The sequence below is a fragment of the Arctopsyche grandis genome, chromosome 12, assembly GCF_051622035.1.
Source record: "Arctopsyche grandis isolate Sample6627 chromosome 12, ASM5162203v2, whole genome shotgun sequence".
Taxonomy (NCBI): Eukaryota; Metazoa; Arthropoda; class Insecta; order Trichoptera; family Hydropsychidae; genus Arctopsyche; species Arctopsyche grandis.
Genome location: NC_135366.1, coordinates 12,754,448 through 12,778,941, shown reverse-complemented (window position 1 = coordinate 12,778,941; position 24,494 = coordinate 12,754,448). Strand labels below are relative to the sequence as shown.

Genomic DNA, 24,494 nt, shown 5'->3' with positions numbered 1-24,494 from the left:
TCACCAGCACTGCAGAAATGCTCCGAATACTCTTCAATCGAGGTCATACTAGAGCTCAAACCCGGGACCTATCGGTTTTGAGCTCTAGTTAGCATTAACGCAACTACTGAGCTACAACTACTGAACGCAACTACTGGCTTTAGATTATTATTAAAATCACAATTCCATAATATTGTTTTATTACGACTTTATTTATCCATTTTATACAATCAACCATTGCACACTCATCTAACAGATTGCTCCTACACGACGAGTGTGCTATACTGAGAATTATAAATTATACATATATACAGGTACATATATCCAAATTTTCTTACATTACATAAACACGACATCTATAATCAAACATTGTAGAGAAGTATTGTATTATATTAAGTAATTCGAGATGCTGAAAAATTCTAAAGTTTGCGAGAAAATGGGTAAAGGTTGACAATTTGTTGGAACCGTTTCAATTAAAATCAGATAAATTGGCCAGACAGACCAGTGGGATTGAACCCGTGACCACTTTGTTCGAAAGCATTATATGCTTAACACCAGTATATATTACTCATCGATCGAGTTGGAGTCACAAATATCCAAGTCTGGAAAGCAGCACCGCAGAAATACTCTGAATAAATTATTTTCAATCTAGGTCAACCCAGGACTCGATCCAGACAAAATCTTCGATAGCTATTATTAAATAATGGGCCAGAATATCTGAACTTCGTTACAGTCACTTGAAAGTTTTGTTTATACATATGTTCTCGAAATTCTCAAAATTTGAAAGGCTTGATAACAAAAAATCTATTGTAGAGCTGGAATTCGCATTGTTCACGTCGAAAAAAATCGTAATAATCAATTAATCGGCCGAGAGATCCATCTACACTTCTAATGATTGTCACTGAACTCATCAGACTGTCAAAATCCAGTCGTTGACTCTTTATTTATTTTATTTATTTTATTTTATTTTATTTTATTTTAAAAAATCAATACCACAGAGACTTGACAGGTTGCCCCAAAGCGTCAATGTGATTTTAATACAAATAATAAAAATCATAAAAATTACAAAAAAAACATCATAAAAAAAATAATAAAAATCATAAATAAAAAAAAAACATAAGAAAATAATAAAAATCATAAATAAAAAAAAACATCATAAAAAAATAATAAAAATCAAGTAAAAAATATGTACACAAATTAAAAACAAAGAAATAAGATTGAAAAATTTATATCGTGCTATTTAGGATGTGTTCCACCAACTCAACATAACTGGCATCGAATAGGTCCAAGTATTGTGCCAGTAAGTTAAGGAGTCGAACAGCTCTCGAGAGGGGGGAGTTCATGAGCACGTTTGATTTAGCCCTAATTGGTAAAAATATATCATGTTTTCTTAAAACTCTACGATTTTCCGGGGCCCAGAATTTTAGTTTCTCCAGGATAGTGGGATTGTGAATCTCTCCTCTAAGTAATTTTATGAAATGTTTCCCAAGAAATAAATCTCTTCTCTTTGCCAGGGAGTTGAAACCCAAAGATCCCAAGACAAAGGCACTAGGGAACAGATATGGATAAAATCCAAATGTCTTCAGATATAAAAATCTAAGGAATTTCCTTTGGACTCGTTCCAACATTAGAGAGTAACGAAGTTGATAGGGAGACCATATAATGGAGCCAAACTCGAGCACACTGCGAACTAATGTACAATATAAGAGACGAATGGCAGTGAGCCCTAGTTCAGACGAATTACGGATTACGAATCCAAGGATTTTTGTTGCCCTATCACAGATATTCTCAATGTGAATGTTGAAACTCCAACTATTTTCGAAGACTATTCCCAGATCAGATATAAATAATTCTCTCTGAAGAAGAGAATCATGAAATTTATACGGATATTTAATAGGAGAACGAGAACGAGAGTAAGAAATGACCCGACACTTTAGGATATTGAAGGGAAGTTTATTAACATTAGCCCATTCATAAATAGAATTCAAATCCTCTTGCAAATAAAGAGCGTCAGGTAAATCAATTATTCTCTTATAGATTTTTAAGTCATCCGCATATAATAAAAATTTAGAATGGTGAATAGAAGATTGAATATCGTTGATAAATATTAGGAATAATAAAGGGCCAAGATTTGATCCTTGGGGAATCCCAGAAGTGGCAACATACTCATAAGAAAAGCAACTCCCAAACTTAACGAATTGACGTCGATCCTGTAAATAAGAAATAAAAAGACCAACAAGATTATAAGTAAATCCAATAAAACTTAATTTACTAACCAAAATTTTATGATCAACTTTATCAAACGCCTTCTCAAAATCAGTATATATTACATCCATTTGATTATTACAATCCAAAGTGCTGGTTATGTCATTAGAGAAACATAACAAGTTGGTAATAGCTGATCTGGCCGGACGAAAGCCATGCTGCTGATCAATGAGCATACTTTGAAAGTGATTAAAAATGTATCTGTGTAATATTACCTCAAACATTTTGGCTGGCGCTGACAAGATAGTTATTGGTCTGTAGTTCCTTACACAAGATTTATCGTCCTTCTTATGAATAGGAGTTACTTTAGAGCATTTCCATAAATTGGGGAATGAAGAGTTCCTTAGAATTAAATTAAAAATGAATTTTAAAGGTTCTAAGAGACTAACCTCACATCCTTTTAGGATGTAATTAGGGATGGAGTCAGGACCGGAAGAATAAATATTTTTTAACTTTAGAAAGCCATATTTCAGATCGGAAGAGTCAAGATGATTAATCGCTAAAGTGGGGAAAGTAAATTCCGAGTCATTGGTAGGTTCCATGGAATCAGTAGGATTATTGAAAACTGATTTAAAAAAGTCGGCAAATCCATTAGCAATGTTTTGATCACCCTCTAACAATCCAGAATCATTGTACATAATGGTCGACTTTACACGATTTACACGTTTAGAATTGATGAAGTTCCAGAATTTCTTAGGGTTTTTAACTATGGAACTTTCACAATCAGCTACATAAACATTATATGCATTATTAATTAATTTCTTAATTTCCGTACGTAAAATACGGAAATTATTTAAGATAAGAGGATTGCTCGATTTCTTCCAGAGTTTATGTGTTTGATATTTACTTTTTAAGAGATTAATAATTTCTTTAGTAAACCAAGGCGGATAAATCCTTTTACTCGTCACTAATCCTTTCAACCGAAAACAATCATTAAAAATAGAATATATAATGTCATAGAAATTAGAGAGGGCCAAATTGACATCTTTGCACTCATAAACTCGCTCCCATTGACAATTACAAAGAATATCATTTAAATATTTGAAATCAACATTTGTAAATAACCATCCATTTAGGACAGAGGTATTAAGACAGTTATTTATTAAACGAAGTGAGGAATAAGTTATAGTTAATTTTAAATGAATATCAAGAGCAGGATGATAGCTGTCTTCAGGAACCAAGGAATCAACTGAATTTGAAATAATAATATTCTGACAATCTAAATTTGTTAATAGAAAATCCAACATGGAATTATTAAAATAGTTTCGAATAGTATTAATTTGTTTTAAGTTGAATAAAGATATAAAAAAATTAAGGTCATCAGGAAAACAGTTAGAAGAATTCAGATTAAAATCTCCAGATATAAAAATGCGACCATTACTAAAATGTGAATAATTAGATATAATTAAATCAAAAAATCGCTTATAAATATTTGGTGGAGATCTTGGTGGAAAATAAATAGTACATATGTATATAAAAAAAGGAATGTTAACAAATCTTAGTTTTAGCCATACACATTCATGAATGTCCTCAAGATGACTAAGTCTTTCAACCGAAATAATATTTGTATTTTTAACTGCTAGAAGAACACCACCACCTCTGGCAGATCTATCATGGCGATATATATTGAAACTGCTGTCAAGTACTTCGGCATCATGTACAGATGAGTTTAGCCATGTTTCAGTAATAGCAAGGACGTCAATAGATCTAGAAGCGGCGTTGTTGTAGAATTCCTTGAGTTTTGTATTTAAACCCCGCACATTTTGATAATAAAGTTTAATGTTACGGGTCACGGGTTTGGGCAATCGGTTTCGAAGAGATTTTTTTGAGAAATAACCATTCTCTTATGCCAGTACCCATAGGCCAAAATTCAGGATTGATAATTATATTAAAAGTTTCAGTATCTACACTAATTTTAAATGACGAGCACATGTCAGTTTTAGCAACCTGAGAAACGTTGATTCTTTTATTTTTAATTTTATTTAATATGAACTGTTTCACAGTATCACAAGTGCAGTTATTTGCCAAATTAAAAACGTGTACATTCTTCAATTTCGGAATAGTGGCCACCTGTAAAGTTTTATCAGGTGCTCCAGATCCACGAGTGTATGGCAGTCTCCCGGAAGAAGTCCCAGCGACCTGACTGAACGAATTTGAAGGATCTACAGTAGAAGCAGAAGCAGGAGCACAAGAGACAGGAACATAATCAGATGTTGAAGCAGAAGCTGATGTAAGTGTAGCTGAAGATGAAGATGGCAGAGGTGAAGCAGTAGAAGATAGCGCTGCGACCTGACCAGGAGTAGATGCTGAAGCTAAAGCAGACGCGAGTGAAGTTGAAGCTGAATAAGGCGGAGGTGAAACGGTAGAGGATGCCGCTATAACGTCATACGGGCATCTGACAGGTGTTTGTTTATGTACTGTAGTATTGTTACATTCAGTTGACAGTGTGGAGAGTTCTCGTAATGTTACCTCGCCCGATTGCAGAGTTGTAGGTTCAACAAAAACAGCTGGAGCCAGAGCTGCTGGAAAGGGACGACACATCATCCTCTTTATTTCACCGACATCAGTGTGGATAGTCTGGAGGGACTCCACAGCGATTTTTAGCGAGGCCATGTTATTAAAAGCGACGCGTGCGATGGATACTATATTTTTAATTTCGTCGCTGATGTATCGCACCCTGTCCTTGGTAAGGACATTGGCACCAGATCCTTTTTTTGAAAGGTCCGCGAGTATTCTCTGGCTTATAGTAACAATATCCTCCATGGTAGAATGCGAACGATTTAACACGTCCAGACACAACGATAGCACACGATATATATTTAGTATATGTAAATAGTGGTCCGTTGAATATGTAATAATCAAGATTGTTATGATGCTTTTCAAAGTAACAACTTTTTAAAAAGTTTTGGTTCATTTTTAAATGTTTCTCGCATATTTAACACGGCTGAACTTTTTAAGCGTAATACCGCTTGGCTTAACTCCAAAGGTTTCATCTTTCTTTAAATATAAGACCACTTTGCATTTCCCTCAAAACGCTGGAGATTTAAAATGTGCGTCGAGTTTTCGCAAAATGTAATAAAAGTCGAGGAAAAGTGCAGTGCAATGAAAAACAGATCGCTTTAATGCTGTCGCTGCTAAATTATCAACCCACGCAGATAATCGAAATTTATACCGTTTGGTAAAAATAGGTTACTGTTTAAAATAACAAACTTTTCAATCGCTAACGACCACTAATAAAATTTATAGACTATCTTGAGATTGCTTTCTTGTCAAAGGTTGTTCGTTGAAGTAGTTTTGACCCCATATTGTCTCCTAACTTACATATGTATAAATACATAGGTACTACTATTTTATAGCTTAATCATTCTTGGTTGTAAAGAATTTTGACAATTTTCCATTACGATAAAGACTTCACATACAATCATATGTAACATTTACGAACTACAAAGTTTTCGAGACAGTACATGGTGTGTTTCAGCTAAATGTATACATACATATTATTTGAGGTGTTCCGAAGTTGGGAAAATTAATAAAGTTATGAACGGCATTGTGAATTTAGTGATATGAACCTAAAGCCAAAACTTGCAAAACAATCTTCGTCCAAAGGAGGATATTCCAAATGCTTCAAATTGAAATGAAATGATATGTACTTTGACATTGTATTATATGTACATAAATAATCGTATGTATATGTATACTGTTTATGAAAATGTTCACCATAAATGAATAAACATTCAGTACTTGGTGGATACAGGTTCGTTTATACTAGCACAGCTCAAGTCTACGACTGCACATACATATGTACATAAACAACAGTACGCAAAACATTCATTAGTACATTTTATATGGATACATTCATATACATATATATTTTCTTATATTTTTCCGTGATGTCATTACGGGTTACTCCCAGGGTGACATCTATGGTATTAAACTTGTACACATATAAATTTTATAGATTATACAATTTTGAAATCATATTCAAATTGTGGTGATATATGTAGTATAATACATACATAGGTAGGATGGTTTTTTCCACTTTGATGCAGGAACCGTTTCAACAATGAAATCAGATAAACTGGCAAACTCCGATAGGAAACGATCGGTTTGGCACAACAGATTATACTGATAATAAATTCTTTTCAATCGAGGTCAGATCACGGGATTGAGCCCAGTGACCTCTCAGTGCTTACCATTAGCCATGCTACTGGGTATATGTTCCGTATATATGCGAAGTCTCCGTAGCAGTAGTAACCAACACGATCTATTCATATTATACAGCAGTATAAATCACCAAAATGTATCAAGCGAAACTGGTTTTCTTTGACCCTTGTAGAAATATTCACGCATGTCGAAAGTGCTGCATATCAATATTTTCAGAAGCGTCATATCGTGAAAATAGTGACTCGATGATACGACGCAAGCAATATTGTGCCGTTTCGTCGCGCTCTGTAATGTACATATATACAGTGGCGGCTCGTCCATACGCACTGCGGTACTGCAGCACCCCCAAGGAAATTGAGAAAAATTTCATATTATTATATACATAAATGTATGTATATTATATGAAAATATCAATATTATTTAAGCGTGTATTAATCTCGCCCGCACACCGATACATCTAATAATGTTCATACATCGCGGTACTAATATCAGAAAGTGAGGCATCATTTATGATTTTGTGCAGTACGGTTTTCGATGGAATATGCCGAGTGGGCGAAGGAGAGGCGCGGGGGCAGCTAGAAGCTTGGTCCGTACTGCACTCCCAACAGTACACATTTCTTTTTGCGTTCGTGTGCGCGCCGCGCGCTCGACAAGCTCCTCATTTTTCCTCATTTCTTCTGCACCTTTTGTCTTTCCTTCTACACCTCTTACACTTTCTACGTTTCTACACGTCACTATTTCAGATAGTATCAAAATCAAGGAAGCTGCAATCTAGTAATATCGATTCATTTTCAACTAAAGAAAAGTTAAAAACTACCTTTGAGCCAGAACGGTTTTTTTCATCAATAAATAGAATAAAGACATACATATATAAGAAACACAATGGTTCAAGAAAGATTGACGGCTTTGTCTATGCTGTCAATTGAAAAAAATGATTATGAACAGTGAAAAATTTAACGAAAAGGTGATAGACCTTTTTTCAAGAAAAAAAGACAAGAATCAATTTTTTAATGAAATAAAATACATATAATGTTTAATTTTGATAATTTTGTTGTTAAAAGTAAAATATAATCCAAATAAACATTTTTTTTTATTTTAATCAACCGCAGCACCTCCAGATATCTTATCCACGAGCCGCCACTGCATATATATATATGTATGTATAAACTGATTTTGCCTTGCACTCGCCTAAAACAAGTTTGAACGTGCCGAAAACGAGCGGTGCTGTATAGTTTGAACAGAACTAGTCGTTTCCGTGCAGTACTGTGCTGTGCCGAGCTGTTGACGTGCAATGCTGGATAATATAAACTTACCTTACATCGTATTTCCCAAAATTAAAACAGCATAATTTTTCAGCTGTTGAATTCACCCTAGATTATTTGTTATTTATCATCATCATATACATATATAATAGGGCTATATGTGTGTCTGTCTGTCTGTCTGAGATAACGCTCGTCATACTATAGTAATCGTTTCGATTCGATATACATACATATGTACATCACAGCTAAACCGCTGCTAAAACGTATACACGAATACAATAACAAAAAAAAACTTCCATATATACTCTTTCCTACCAATGTTTTCGCTTGGCAGAGAATTTTCCGCCAGCTATTGAAAATTTACATATTTAATTAATTAATCAATTTTTCTATTCTTATTTTATATTGTTTATTTGTAGCAGTTTTTACCATTTTTTATATTAAACAATTAAATATAAATAAATTAAATATATGTAAAAGGTATTTGAAAAATTTTCGACCGTATGGGGATCAAACACATGACCGACGACACATTTCTTTTATTTTTTTCTTATTTAATAACTTAATATGCCAACAACCATGTGATGATATGTCATCGGGTACAACATTAGTATAATATAATATATGAAATATTTAGCTATCGCATTCCACAATATGAGTGCTTTTTAGTGTAATGTATTTATAAGTAATATATTGCTGTCAGCACGGATAATCACTGTTTTGAAGCGATTCGACTTCTGCCAATAAATCAGTAACGTCCGAATTTGCCGACTATATTTTCCATTAAGCCAAAGGAAAAGGAGGCGGATCGAGCAACAAATTAATCTAACGCACATTGTGATAGATTAATTTCGTCTGTTTTCTCTTTTATTATCGGCACGAGTCGCCTCTGCTATCCCCACAGCGACCGATCGGTAAGCTAAATTGAAAAAGCTCTAAAGATCGGTTGCAATCAACCGTACACGGGACGATAAGTGTGTCGCAATGGAAAAGCTGTAAACAATAGGATATAAATAAATATGGGGCAGATTAAGTGCTAAACGGAAAGCATTCGCTAAAAATAGACTCCCCGATTGTGTATCGTTTATTTAAATCCAATAATATTTTATTCATACGCATCCTAATTTTTGGCACGAACAATAATTTCAAATTTGGTTTGCTTGAAATACGTATTTTTTGTTCTGGTTACTTACCGTGTGAATTCGTGCACGAATACGCTTACAAAATCAATTTTTTATTTTTATTTCTTCTCAATGCAAAACGTTCTCAAATTTTCCACTCTTTCAACAGGGCTGTCAGAAATAATGTATTATATTATTGACTCGAAGATCTTTACTTTTGAATGTCAGTCATTAAACGTTCACAATTACAAAGCTACAGGATTCTGATCTGAGAAAAGCGGGTAGACTTTTCGCCCACATTAGGATCAATGTCAATCAAGTTATACGTCAATTCGAAATCCTTACAATGTACATAAAGACCATCGAGATCAATACATTTTTGGAATTTTATTTTTATAGACACCTACGCATTGAAAATTCCATACATTTTTGATGTAATAATAATCTCTATATTTCATATAATAATAATTATACAGTTTAATTTTTAAAATAGCTGTATTTTTTTAATAGAAATGAAATTGTATGGGTAATTATAATATCATGAAGTTTTAACTTTAGAATCGTCTTAATATATAATTTCGAAAGACTTTGTATGTTAATGAATAATATTGAAATAAATTGAAATAAAATAAAACTATTCAAATAAATGTAATAAAATGTTTACTATTAGATAAGCCATTTTTAAGCGGTTTACATTACAAATACCGAGCGAAGCTGCGTATATGTAGTCACAAGTTTATTATATTATATAACGGACTTTTTATATTATAATTATGTCTTCAAGATTTTATTTTGATAAGACGTTCTTGGAATGTATTTATAACACCGCATATGTATACTCAATCAAATACATTCTACTTACTTTATTTTTGGAATTGTCTTAGAAAAACATCGACTATATCGTTTCTCTCGTTGATTGCCAAAAGCTCAACTCAAACAAACTATAATCAACTTAAGCGAGGACATTCGCTTTTTTATGTATCATCTCGTGAGAGGCATGTGAAATTCGATTTATTTGAGAATTGATTTCGATTCCCTCAAAGATTACACACAATTTGATTCGACGGTACACTAAATTCGAGCGCGAAACAAGTACCAGAGATGAAAAATTTTTTCCACATACATAATTGAAAATAGGTTCAAAATTAAGCCTACCGAAAATTTTTATCAGATTTTTTTTATGGAAATGAAATTCCATTCAAAATATCGATACGATGACCTCAGGCGCTGTGAATAGAGCAGTATTATAACATATGTATACCTATATATTTATCTCATTTTTTCCCAAGGGAGTTGGTGCCTTATTTATTCTAGCTACCATATCTGTTACTTAACCGCTAAAAATTTTGAATGAAAGCCACGTTTCGTGCAAATTTTACACGCCCCAGCCTCGAGCGTCATTTGATACCGAGCCATATTGTGTGGCGTTAATAAACGACGAAAATTACACTTAATTAATACCGGCTCGAGCTCTGCGAAAGCTTTTTTGCATTATCAGCATCTTTCGTCGGTGAATTTTCGCGAAACATTAAACGGAATCAAAATCGAAAGAGTGAAGATATTAGGAGATGTCCCTCGAGAACGCCGCAAGATCGTTTTAATCTGTTGACAATGGCTTTGATGAAATATAAAAGGTCAGTTTTTTTCCACTTGTTTACGACATGACGAATGCCATTAGAGGACCGGAGAGCCAAAATAAAAGATCGTCTACTTTTCTGCTCGATTAATCATTTGTGCTCCCGGCGATTCGTTCCAGTGTATATCATGTCATATAAATGAGTACCTAAAGAGTTTTCTAGATTATTAATTTTGAAAATAGATTCGCGACACATAATATATTCAAAATATAAAACAAAGCCTCGTTTATCACCACTAATAAATATAATTATATTATAAAATAATATAAATTGTCTTTATATTATAATTGCGTGTATGTATGTATGTATATACATATGTAGGTTACGAGTATGTAGACGTAATTGAGTTAAGTTTTCAAGCGTTTTCTTAAGATAAGGTTCAGCGAAAGTTTCATTTGACACATTAAAAGTCTACGAAAGCGTAAATTAAGTATTTTCCGACTTTTAGTCAAAGTTTTACCAGCAGTTTCTTCGATGCTTCGACGGAAAGTCGCCCACATAAATTCACTTTGATAGAGACGAGCTAATTTCTATGCGCACTATCATGAAAGTACTAACATTATTTAATAACAATTTAATCCTCATTCTATATGCACAGTTATGACGTAATATTAATATAGTAAAACATTACTATATGATTCAATATCGAAATTTTAACGGGCAGTAAACATCGCGCATAATATTAAACGATAAACATTTAAGAATTCCAATTCTAAATTTGCGCGGTGGATTTATTCAGAACAATTCCGATTTAACACGTTTTAAAATTCAAAAATACCTTGGTTAAACACATCAATACGTGTTACCACACATCGTTTCAAAATTCCACATACATATAATAATAACCATCAATGACAGAATAGCGGAAAATTAATTTCACCACTGCGTAAAACATTCTTATCTCAATAATATTATACATGGTTTAGTATAAAGTCTCCACCTATGTAGGTATTTAATTAACGCTTGATAACATATGAAAATAATTATTTTACCTTCTCTTCGTTATTTTGTGTGCTTTTAATGAAATTATCTTATGGTTTCTTATATAAATAATGTACGAAGTCGTTTTATGAGACGTATCATGGGAAAATTCGTACAAATCGCGGCTCTCGTCTCACTATAAATAACCCAGTTACAAGTAAGTGATATTCATGGTTGGCACACTCTTACCTCGTCGTATGTTATAAAGTGGCTCAGAATGGTACAGGGCTACTGGTTATTATGATAAAAAGGTCTATAATACAAGGCTCACTACTAAAAATAAATCAAATCCATATATCGTGCGCGATTTTTTTTTCCAATAACTTCAATATTCATTTGAGACAATATAATCTTAAAATGTGAATTTTTCAGATTTATGCTTTATAAATAAGCGTGTTTTTATGGGACAAAAAAAAAGGAAAATTCGACGAAAATTTATCCTTTAAATAAATATACTTTTTTTCTCAGTTCGACCTTTCCCGAGTACCTAGCCCGCCAACCCTACGGATCTTCAAATTGAATTTTCCCCGGGAAATTCGCCACCATGCCACATTATAATAAGGTTTTATTATGTTTTCGCAATTATATTCTCATTTAGCGTAAAGTGCAATAAAATATTACGTTTTAAATTTAATTTTAGCAACATAAAGCGTTGGCAGATAATCCGTGTGAAAATATTGTCGGAGTGTTTGAGTGTCTCCTCTCTCTCCATTTCTATTGTTTGCGTTTGCTTTAAAAGAGAAGCTTTCGAGATGCACTTGTCTTTTAAGGAAATTCAAGTTGAAATTTATTTTTCAATTCAATATTGATTGAATAAACTCATTGAGTACTCAGTAGAGAAACTTAAGTATATATTCTATTCCATATTATTTACCGATAAAAAGTAGAATTTCAGTATCAAGAGTATCTTCTTCACAAGTATCTACATACACTGCTTGATTGATTGGGACCAAACTTTTGCAGTCACTTTGCAGACCAAAAGGCTTAACTTATAACAACTCTTAAGAAGTCACCATGTATTTCAATTCGAGCACATATTTTTTTGAAAAAAACTATAAGATTTTTGTTTATTACATTTTTTACCATTTAGAAGTCTTTAGAAATGTCAATTTTTTAAATATGTATGCTATTCTTGATTTAATTTTAACTTATTAAGAGGGTTGGACACCAGCGCCTTGTCCATACAAACGTAATACACTTCTCCCTTCCTCAATTATGGCACTAGAGAAATTATTTTTTAATATGCTATGGATATCCACCATTGAAATGCATTTATCATTTTATTTTTTTGATTAGTTATTTTTTATAGGAGCTAGGAGCCGCCAAACATCTATAAAATCGCCTCTTTTTTACACCCACGAAAAGAGTCCAGCATGCTTATTTAACGGTCAATTTTAAAAAAAATACGCACATAGTACACAGAAAATATCTTTCTCATACCGATGATGAAATTTTTTTTAAATTGGTCGAGTTTTGGAGGAGAAAATAGGAGAATACGAAACCTCGATTTTGTCGATATAAAATACGTATTATCTGGTTGAAGCGCAACTGTCGCATTCACTCAATATATATATATATATATATATATATATATATATATATATATATATATATATATATATATATATATATATATATATATATATATATATATATATATATATATATATATATATATATATATATATATATATATTGATATATATTGATATATATTGTCGAATTCACTCAATATATACATATATCGAAGAAAAGAACGGCAACAAAATTAAGGTTTCGGTTGTTCAGCCCTCTTAAGAAATATATTTTTATAGTGGTTTCTCATAACATAATTTATTCTATATTTTAATAATAGGTTAGTAACTTTAAATAATTTTTGCTCATTTATAAAAGGTCAGTAAATATATGAACAGTTAAAATATGTACAACTACATATGAGCCGTTATATTTGAATGTGGCATAAGTCCATTTTTCTTCATTTCGAGAAATATTTCGCAAAATGTTAAATATGTAAAATGTTTTGAATTTAACAATATTTAAAAATACTTGTGGCCTGTAATACATTTATTTTACTATCCGAGATTCTGGAAATATCGAATTATATATATATATATATATATATATATATATATATATATATATATATATATATATATATATATATACGAGTATGTATATGATGTCAAGCAGAAATAATGTTTTTGAAACTGGACTTCCGCCACTTTCATATATCGATCCGTCAGTTTTAATGTATTATTGTTTGTCATGTTTTAACTAAACGGTCAGTTTATTTTGACAATTAGATCATATTTTTTACTAACAATCTTCTTATTTTATATTTACCATGGAGTCAATACAGGCCAAAGTTGTATGTACATACATATGTACTATAGCAGCGACAAACATATATAGTAGGTGTCACACTTTGATGAAGAACCGTTTTAACAATGAAACCAGATAAATTGGTAAACTCGGATAGGAAATGATCGACCTGGATTAAAATATCCAAGCTCTGATCAGCAGCACCAGGCCAGGGCTTGAGCCCGTGACACTTTAGTCGTTAGCATCAAATGCAGTATATGAAATTCTGTTGTGCTATTAAGCATAATAAAACGATTTTTTGAATCTGAAATTTGATGAATCAAAAAAAGTATTTAATAACCAAATTGTAGTTTTATAACTTAACAAAAATTTTATCGTTATAACTATGCTATGATTTAATGTCGTGATTTAAATACTGCTTATGTAGAACTTTTTCTTTTAAGGCTAGCATTATATTATGTAACTCAGTTTATTCTTAAATCTGTACAATTATCACAATTCACCTAAATATAATATAATATACTCGTACAAAGCACGCAATGAAATATATTGCGACGGGAAGGTAAACCGTCACGCATATTAGGCTCATAATGCGTGAAAATTCAAACTTTTTGTGTTGTATAAAAACGGCACGAAAATACAGGGATAAATAAACTCTTGAATATTTCATTCTTGTGTTGTTTCGTTTGAAGGAATGCTTTTGATGGGCGTCTCGGCGCGAGCAAAAAAAAACGCAAATCTTTAATTCAAAGCGTGTGGAATTGCGAGCAAATCATGATTTTACACGATGAATAATAAACGATGAGAGCGGAGCCTGCAAGATTCGATTTTTGTATTTCGAATGAATTTTGACAAATGGGTGTCTGATGAAGCGTGACTGAAGCGGTCAACCGACGGGGTAGGTTAGGTGTATCCCCCAACCCCCCCTTTCGCCTGCGATAAATCAACATCGACTTTCGCCGAATTTAATCCGCAACATATGTATAATAATGTGTGCCGGTATATTTTCGTAATTGACAGTGTGATGTATGTTTATGCATTATTCAACTTTCAGGTGTCGGAAATTGGCATAGTTTTGCGCCGTCGGCTTTGCGGTTTCGATTTTCAACAATTATGTATGTGTGTATCTTCGGAACGTTCGCGTATCATGTAACATGTGCCTTTCTCATACGTTCTTGAAATGGTTCTATTGAATTATGAAATTGGTGTACATTGAGGGGATGACGATGATTTTGATATTCGAGGTGGTAAATAATATATTACGTATGCGTTGTTGAAAAACATAATATGTATCTACCGGCGGCGTGCCATTATTGGACTAGAGGGACTAGGGTAGTCCCCTAAAATATTTTACATAAAATTTCAAATATCGACAGTTCAATTACAATAAATTCAAATCTTTTTCCGTATTGATTTTGATCACTCGGATTTAGTGAAGTTCAGAAACCGGAATCGGCCCTATTTGAAGTAGTGGTAGTGGTAGTGGATTTTCATGGTATGGTTCGCCGCGTCCTTCGCTTGCACGGACGTTCACTCGTCTCAATGATGTTCCCTTCGCGGTACTGGTGAATTGTCACGCATAGGCGTTCCGTCGAAGACAAGACATTTTTCAATTTACTCGTCTCTTCAAGCATTTATGGAATTAGAAATAAGATTATTCTGATTTGTGTTTATCAAATATCATTCTGAACTAATTTCTTTTGTTAAAATATCACATATTTAGACAGAGCTTCTTAAGTAAAAACATGGTAAGGGACTCAACTCATAAAACGATTCCCTCAGAACAAATCAGCGTGAAGCGCGCAGAAACAAATAGTCTTGGAATGTCGCATTCACGGTCGATTTTTCGATAAATCATTCAAGTTAAACAGGGTTTGAAGACAAACAAGATTTTATTAAGAAAGGCAGGCTTCTAAGGTTATTTCTGCTAGCACAAAAATGAAATTTCCATACCAAGCACCCTGTTGCTAATGTCTATAATATGTACTACATATATTGATGAGCTTTTTTATTGAATAATGTTAAGCTATAATTTTGAAATAAATAGTAAATTTAAATTTAAAGTAAATTGAAATAAATAGTAAATTTAAATTTAAAGTAAATTGAAATAAATAGTAAATTGTCTTGTTAATTGAACTAATTACTCAAATTTAAACACATTTTTTCAAATGAAAATGAAATAATAATATAGATTTCGTATGAAGCAGTTGCATATGTATATATACATATGTATATATGTACATAACTTGTAAGCCTTTTAAATTCAAAACTACGTTTTTTTTTTTAAAGAAGAATGAAAACAAATAAATTTATTTTATTACGTTTACCTTTTATTTTTATTCTACGTTTAAAAAAAATTAAAAGTGGATTCTAAAATAAAACATAATAATATTGTTTCGAATCAAAAATTGGATTTGAAGTGACAGTTTTCAAAAGCATTTCATTATAATCAAAGTAAATTGATATAAATCGTATTGGCTGTAAAATTTTGAGTTATTACACATACATATATGTATGTACACATATATGTATATACATGTATGAGGAACAAAACGTTTTCCCTCACATAATTTAAATTTATTAAAACAGTAAAACTCGGGTGAATTGTATATTGCGATGAGTATAATTTAATAACAGTTTAATAAATACATATTTGAGATAAAGAACTTGAAATGTTTTATGATTTCGCTTGAAGACTTTCGTTCGCTAGAATATTTGTCAAACCTTGTTTGACTTGTCTGTACAAATATTACATGAACTGACAATAACAAATGTGTTTTTGGAATAATACTACGGTTTCCGTTTTAGGAAATGAAATCAGTTCTGTTGAAGATCACGATTTTACTGTCATTTCTTATTTGATTTAACTGCAGATTGTATTTATTCTGAAAAGGTTGATTTATTTCATAAAAAAATGAATGTTTTTCATATTAAGCATTCTTTTAGGCTTTAAATTATACGAAAACTCACCGGAAAAACCACCTGTGCTACATTTTTAAATTCAGCGTCGTTAACGTGACAATTTTCACCATTGGTGAAAACGCTTCGCAAGTTTTTATCTTTTTTTCTGTTTTCGTTGGAGGAAAAAGTCTAAATCTTCAATGTCTCGCGAAATTTTCTCGGAAGTTCATTTTTCACGCGAAGCGTACGCTTAAAGAAATGAGCTTGCAAATGATCAAAACAAATTCGCTGGCATTGTTTTTGATTAAATCAAACGAGTTTATTTTAAAACGAGCTTACCCTTTTTTATGTCTTTATAAAAATGGTATTAAAATAAAAAGGAAACATATCGCTCAGGGGTGTTTTACCAAGAGATCGCTTAATAAACCGTGTATATAAAATTGCGATGGTAAAATCAAATTTTTATTTAGCCCCAAGCAAACATAATATTTATGAAATGTACATAAACATACACATTTATATATACATATGTATATGTATATATGTATATATGTATAAATATATAAATATATATATATATATATATATATTGTATATATATATATATATATATATATATATATATATATATATATATATATATATATATATATATATATCGTTTAATCACATGCTGACATGAATTGATAAATAGGCAGACTAATTTTAGTCAAATATTCACATTTTTTCTCGCTATATCTCAATAGTGTCTCAACAGAGTGGTAATAAAGTGTGATTTTAAAGTACTTACTTTGTATGCATCGGGCATCGCCCGGTTCATTTTACATTGTTCGCCGTTTTCCTTTATAAAACTCATATTTCCTATGAATATAAATTTTAATTCAAAAGCCAACTATCGATATATGTACCTAACTTGTACAGTTACCATGACAATTATTTAAGAATTATTTGATTTTTTTTATTGTTACTACTCATTGTGCCCCATAAATGTCAGTAAAAACTATTTTATGGTATTCCTATCAGTGTTATAACTATTTTGATATGATTTATGTATGCATTTAAATCATAAATATAGAAATTTTGTTTTTTAACTGTATATGGGGTAAAATTGGAATTTTTACTTTATCTCTGTACGAAGTAACAATAGATGAAGTTTTGTGTTCATGCGAAAATTCGAGCTCGAGATTTTTACTGATTCGAATTCAGAATTTTAGAATTTCATTTAAGCTACAGTGATATTACAGATATACTCCAGGACGTCACTATAGCTAGGATATGTTTGTACATGAAAAAACAGTGATCGATTCTGAGTTCGAATCAGTCAAAATCTCGAGTTCGAATTTTCGCAAATCACAAAACTTCATTCATCTATTGTTACTACGTATGTACATAGATAAGGTAATATAATAAAAATAAAATGAATAAATGAATGTGAGAACACATTTACGATCTCAAACTATACAATTGAGATCGTAAATGTTGAAATAATTGATCAATGATCCCGTTTTCATTGTTTAGAAAAAAATTATGTGTTTCTGTGTATTTTGAAGATAATTTAAAAGCCGTAAGTTTTACCTAGTACTAATTTTTTGTCGTAATTTTTTTCAAAATTTTAGCTTTACTGGATACGGCATCTCTCTTAATAGACCTCCTCTTTTTTTAGATTAAATTATCTCCTAATACCGGGTTGACACGATGCCAGTGGCTTGGATGAATAACTTGAACAGGTGATGCAACCGTTTTTGAACGTTTTGGACGGCCAAGTTACTCGTCCAAGCTACTCGCATCGTGTCAACCCGATATAAGCAGCTCAAGAAAGTGGGCTGAAACTATTTTACATTTCATAAACTATTTAATTTATTTCAGTTTTAATAATATGGGATTTAAATAAAAATATTTTTTCATTTATATTTCTTTTATCATTCAAAAAGGGAGGTAATAGGATGACTACATTATTTAATCAAATCTACCCCCACCTTTTGCATCTCTTTATGTGAAGTAATTTTGTGGGAGCAAAATACCGTAGGACATTTTAATTTTAAAGCAACATTATAAATTCATGGAATCATTTCGATGCTGATGCTATGAAAATTATAAATATTTTAATTTTCCAAAATATGTACATATTTTCATTTAATTTTGAAATGCCATCAACGCCCATGTCTGCAAAATATAATTTAATTGTTTATTGAAACTTAGAAATACCCATAAAGATTTTGAAAACATGGTACATATGTACATAATAATTATGTACATAATGTATGTACATAATAATTTAATAGCTTCAATAATTATTTCATACATACATATAATATATTTGAAATATTACACTACGCTACGTTTTCCATTAAATTTCATCTCGTATTACATTCACAGTAATTTAACACTGAACACCACTTTTTATTAGCAGAATGGGTTATAATCCTTTGCGGAGTCTTGTCTTAATTATGTTTCGTTACAAGAAACCCCACATACATCTGTACATACATAGACAAAGTTGAAAGACTATAGTTGTCTCTCGTCCCTCATAATGCAATTACAACACCAAAATGTTCGAGGTGAACCGGTAATGAGTTCCTGCCGACATTGTAAATTTATCAGTCCCGTTTTTTTTCAGACCGACCAAAACTGTGCCAAATCTTAATGTGGTTTGTCTCTTTGATTTGTAGATCATCATGCGTGTGACGTTGTTGATTATCGCCATCTTGCCGCTGGTGCTCGGCGCCAAAGAACTTCTCGGCGAAGAGTTGCCCTCGAAGAATCCACTCGAGGACGAGCCCAGCAATAGCTTAGGAGAAGACAAGGAGGATTTGGGTGGAGATGGATCCACATCTCTCGTGAAAAGGTCTATTAGCGACATCGCGGCGAGACGAAGAAGTGCCCTAGACAAGAATTTTATGAGGTAATTTTCACTGTTAAAATTATTCCAAACATACTATCTTTGTTATAGCTATTTTGTATCTACTGTGTATATAAAGAAAAAAAATTGGCTTATAACAATTTTAAATCTACAGCTTAGATTAAGAACCAGCAAATATATTATACAAAGAAAGTTACGCGGCACGTTTTTTTTATATAGTTTTACACATGAAAAAAAAAACGCCAGAAGTAATCCGGTATGCAAAATCTGTACCACAACGTCCCTCATTTCCTGGAGTGTTTTCGGTGACATTTTATATTTGTATTGAAATGATTCTCATATTTTCAGAAATGTGAGAGATACTTGTCGAAATAATAAGATCGTACAAATTTCATATGCATGTGCACCATCATTAAGGGCTACCATTGCGGTGTGAAGATACATACGTCTCTCATGGCTAAAGTTCACACACGCGCCTGTGCCACACTTTTGAGTATGTTCTTACTAGGGTTTCTGATTTCCAGACTTTTTCAATTCCCGGGACATCTGATGTAATTTTTTTTTCAATTTAATTTATTTTTACTAACGTGAATTTATTTATTTCAAAAAAGTAAAAAGTACACACATGTACATGCATATATGTACGTATGTATCTTTTAAGTGGAAAAAATGTTATGAAAAAAATAAATTTATTTGAAATAGCTTATTTACTATACTAAAATAAATAAATTTAAATAAGAATACCAAAGTCTATTTCTAGATTCGAAACAAATATTCCAGCAATGGGAAAAAATATTTCAGTTTCAATTGAAGTTAAACGGGAAGAAACCATTTTTTTTTTTAATTTTCTTTTTTTCTCCTCTCAGCATGAATATTTTCATTTTTTTTTAATATCGATGCTATTTTGTTTGTAGCTTTACCTTTGATAACTCTTTATTTAATTATTTATTCATCGTCAAACACACAATTGTCTCATTTTCATCATAATTAGAGACACGTATTTTGGGCATTTTGCTATTAATGCTTAATTGATGATAAAATTCGGAATAGATGATAATAAATGCTAAATTCGTAAAATATGCAAATAGATGCTAAAATAACAAACAAAAGTGAAATTTGTAAAAAATTTATAAAATGAATAAACAATTTAGAAGGGTCTTCCTATCCCATTTATTATGTGAAGAAATTGAGGGGATAAAACAGAGCTTGCAGTTTACCATAGACGGTGTTTTTCCTGTCAAAACCAAGCAACTGCTTTTGTCTACTACTGCAAACAAAAGAAAACAGTTGGATCTGTGTATCCAAAAGGCTGTTCAAAAAAGTGTCTTAAAACTAGACTCAAGACTAAATGACACAAATCTATTCTTCCAAACATTGAGTAAACTATTCAATCCATCTGTGGAAGGTACAAAATCTAATATTAACGTTAAAGAAACAGTTTTGTTTTTTAGAAATCTGCTATTGTTTGATGTATTAATAGAGGCTCAATGTTTGGAAGGATGTCAGCACTTTTTTAAACAATTAATAGAAAATATAAAAAGTGAATCCACGCCGGATATATTGCTATTATTGATGGCAACAAAAATATGAAGAGTTTGGTTGTGCAGCTCTAAAATATATTTGGTGTCCTGTCAATAGTGTGGATGCTGAAGGTATTTTAGTAAGTACATTATAATTGTTACCGATCGTCGCACGAATCGCAAAAAAGAATCTGTAGAAATACGCTCCATGTTGAGTTTTAATCAATTTTAATTGTACCGTTTACAATGCACCCTTTTTTTTGATCTTTCGACTTACGATCTTTCGATTTTCGATCTTTGCCTTCCGATATTTGCGTTTTCAGTAATTTCACATTCCGGCCCGTGAGGTAGACCCGTACTGTACATAATGTACATACATACATATATTAATTATGTAATATGTCTTTTGAGATACCATCTCGCATATTAGATAATATTGTGCTGGAGTAGAAATACTTATCATAATTAAATACGCGTTCTCACCTAATGGAAGCTATGCCTTTACCTACAAGTTGTAAAATCATTGATCTGCACAATTTAGACATATATATAACATTACTTATTATTTGTATTTTCAATTTTGACATAGTATTTAAAGAATTTCAATACTCACTAAAATACTTTCGTGAAAGTTGTGTGTACATTTTATGTAATTTTATAGAAAGTTTACCTTTTGAACTGTAAGGAAACAGTAGACGTTAACTATTTATGCTACAAGTAGAGATCTACTCATGTGTCGAATAGTACATACTAATAATGGATAAAAACTACCCACGCAAACGTCGACAGCTAATCATCAAAGATCTATCTAGTGTTGGAATATTGAACGTTCTACGGCCTCTGAAGTACATAAAAAGTCAACGGTAATTTTCAATTCTTATTTTACGGTTATGTTAAATCTGTAGTTTATTGTATAGTTCACATTTATTTTATGTTACAGTTGAAGTGTATCTTCCAATTGTAATATATTTTGACTAGTTGGAATATATTCCATCTGACTTGGTAACAGCTACCGTTTTAGTTGAAGTGTATTTTCAATAAATAAATAAAAAAATTAAATTTAGGTACACTGATTTCTCTCGAAAGAACAAATTTTAGAATAAAATAGAATTGCAATACTTGTATGTATAATGATTAAATATACATACATATGTAATATAATTTTAAAGCGTGATAGTATATTTTGACATTAAAGTGTTACTTCGACGGATTCAGATTCAAATATGAAATAAAACACATACATATGTGCATATGTATGTAGATTGCGTCTGAAATTTATTTTCAAAAGTTTAACTTATGTAGTTCAAAGTTTCCAGACGACAAATACCTTTATGGAACCATAATCTTTTAACGATTCGAATGTCGTTTAACGACTCGAAGTCAAATCTTTTACTATGTATTGATTTTACATATGTATATGTGTACATATACAGTGCAACTTTAAAATATATGTGTTAGAAAGTTGTATTGTCTATGTAGTATTGTCTGTACGTTGACAACAGGTACTTTAAAATGGAAAATTGCAGAATCGATCCGTGCAAATTGAACAGAAACGACCGTTCGTAATCATGCTGGCGTACCCACGAGTGTTTGCCCTATAATTAGATTTGCAATCGTACAGCTAGCCAGCTCTCGTCTAATCCGATTGTCCTTTTGACATTGTTTCAGGTTCGGAAGGTCTGATCCGTCGATGGTGAAGCTTAACGGCGGCAACCTCATGAGATTCGGTCGCGCCAAAACCGACAACTTCCTCAGGTTCGGAAGGGCTAGGAGCCAGAACGTGATGAGATTTGGTCGCGCCAACAACAATCTGATGAGATTCGGCCGCAGTCCTTCCAACTTGATGAGGTTCGGCCGCAGTCCTTCCAATCTTATGAGATTCGGTCGCGCCAACAACAACCTGATGCGATTCGGTCGAGCCAACAATAATCTCATGCGATTCGGACGCGGAAACAGCAACCTGATGCGATTCGGGCGCGCCAATAACAACCTCATGAGATTCGGACGAGGAAACAGTAACCTTATGAGATTCGGACGTTCCGACGAAGACTTCCTCACCTACGAAGATCCATACGAAGAAGAAGAGGAGACCAGCGAGGATGACGACAGCGAAGCTTACTCAAGACTTGAACGTTCAATTAAAGACGGCAGTTATGTTGATGGTAAAAACGACAACTTCTTGAGGTTGGGACGGGCTTTTAACAATGCTAATGCACAAAACAACTTGAACGAGGACGAAGTTGAAGCGAATAACTCTAACGACGCTAAGAGCTCTAATAAGAAGAATCCTATGTACTACGATGATAGGTTCATGAGATTCGGAAGAATGACCACCGACAATCCCATCGACGGCCAAAGCGAAGAAGTCACTTTCGATTTACTGTTTCCCGAGGAATCACGCAAGAAAAGGTCAACCAAAGATGACGAAAATGACAATGGAACTCCAAAACACGCTAAAGAAAACCCTGATGATGACTCAGGAATCAGTAGGAGCCAATCCGAAAAGCCAGTTTCCTGTCAATCGTGAACGTAATAAATCCAAATGCCAAATTTCATAACGCATCCTTCTTTGGTGCTTATAAATAAAAAATAATAATAATAAACTGGACTCCGCCACATCTTCGCCATACATTCTACAGATTTTAAAATTAATTATTGTATTTTATTGAATATGTGTATATGTATATTTTATAGTAAAAATGTATCAAACTTTATAGTTTTCTATATATTTTTAATATATGTATGTATATCCTAACAAAATATATTTTAATTTCATATGCAAAAAGAATTAAAACATTACAATTTTTAATATACATTTGTATACTGAATTTTTTTATTTAAAATTAAAACGCTTTTGAAGTTATTGTGATAGTTTTTAAATATTTATTGCGTTGAATACATATTTTATAATGATAGAAAAATAATTGTTGCAAAAGACTTAATTTTATCATATGTTTTTAATAAAATAATAATATGAATAATATTTTTATTACAGCTATTTAAATGCAATATATGTGATGATTTATGTAATACCATTTTATTAAATATGGTAAATATTATTTATATACCTACATAGAATAAAAAAACTTTCATTATAAAATATTTAAACTTTATATTCCATTATGAAATATAACGTAATTCATAAAATAAAAAAAATTGAAATGTTATGTTCAAATATTTTATGTTTTAAACTTGAACATTCCTAATTTACTTCTGATTTGAAATTAGATTTTATGTTAATGCGATTGAATGTACAAATATTTATTTATTGATTTATTTATATACGTATTTATGTATGTATACACACATACATATATTTTGACTATTTACACTTTCACACTGTGATAAATGAACATTTGTAAAAACAACAGATTTAATTACTTACTTATATTATTATACATATATTGACAGAAAGTTCGTTACAATTAAACGACATCGACAAAATTCACATATATGTTTATGTTTTTTAAATTTTCATAAAT

The 24,494-nt window shown here is 31.7% G+C and overlaps 2 protein-coding genes across 2 annotated transcripts in view; one reads left to right on the top strand and one right to left on the bottom strand.

The window, feature by feature from the left end:
* Positions 1-24,494, bottom strand: part of LOC143920309 (myogenesis-regulating glycosidase-like) — a 950,780-nt gene that overhangs the window by 596,054 nt on the left and 330,232 nt on the right. The gene's annotated exons all lie outside the window — the stretch shown is intronic.
* On the top strand, positions 19,163-23,630 carry FMRFa (FMRFamide related propeptide). Its single transcript, XM_077443322.1, has 3 exons — positions 19,163-19,198; positions 19,302-19,534; positions 22,681-23,630. Exons 1-3 carry the CDS (start codon positions 19,163-19,165, stop codon positions 23,537-23,539), a joined length of 1,128 nt encoding a protein of 375 aa, XP_077299448.1. The 3' UTR covers positions 23,540-23,630.

Excerpts from the sequence above, each read along its gene's own strand:
- FMRFa (XM_077443322.1), top strand. The coding sequence starts at position 19,163 with ATGCAATTACAACACCAAAATGTTCGAGGTGAACCG. Across the intron at positions 19,199-19,301 it reads AAAATGTTCGAGGTGAACCG|ATCATCATGCGTGTGACGTT; the intron begins GTAATGAGTTCC and ends TTTGATTTGTAG. Across the intron at positions 19,535-22,680 it reads CTAGACAAGAATTTTATGAG|GTTCGGAAGGTCTGATCCGT; the intron begins GTAATTTTCACT and ends ACATTGTTTCAG.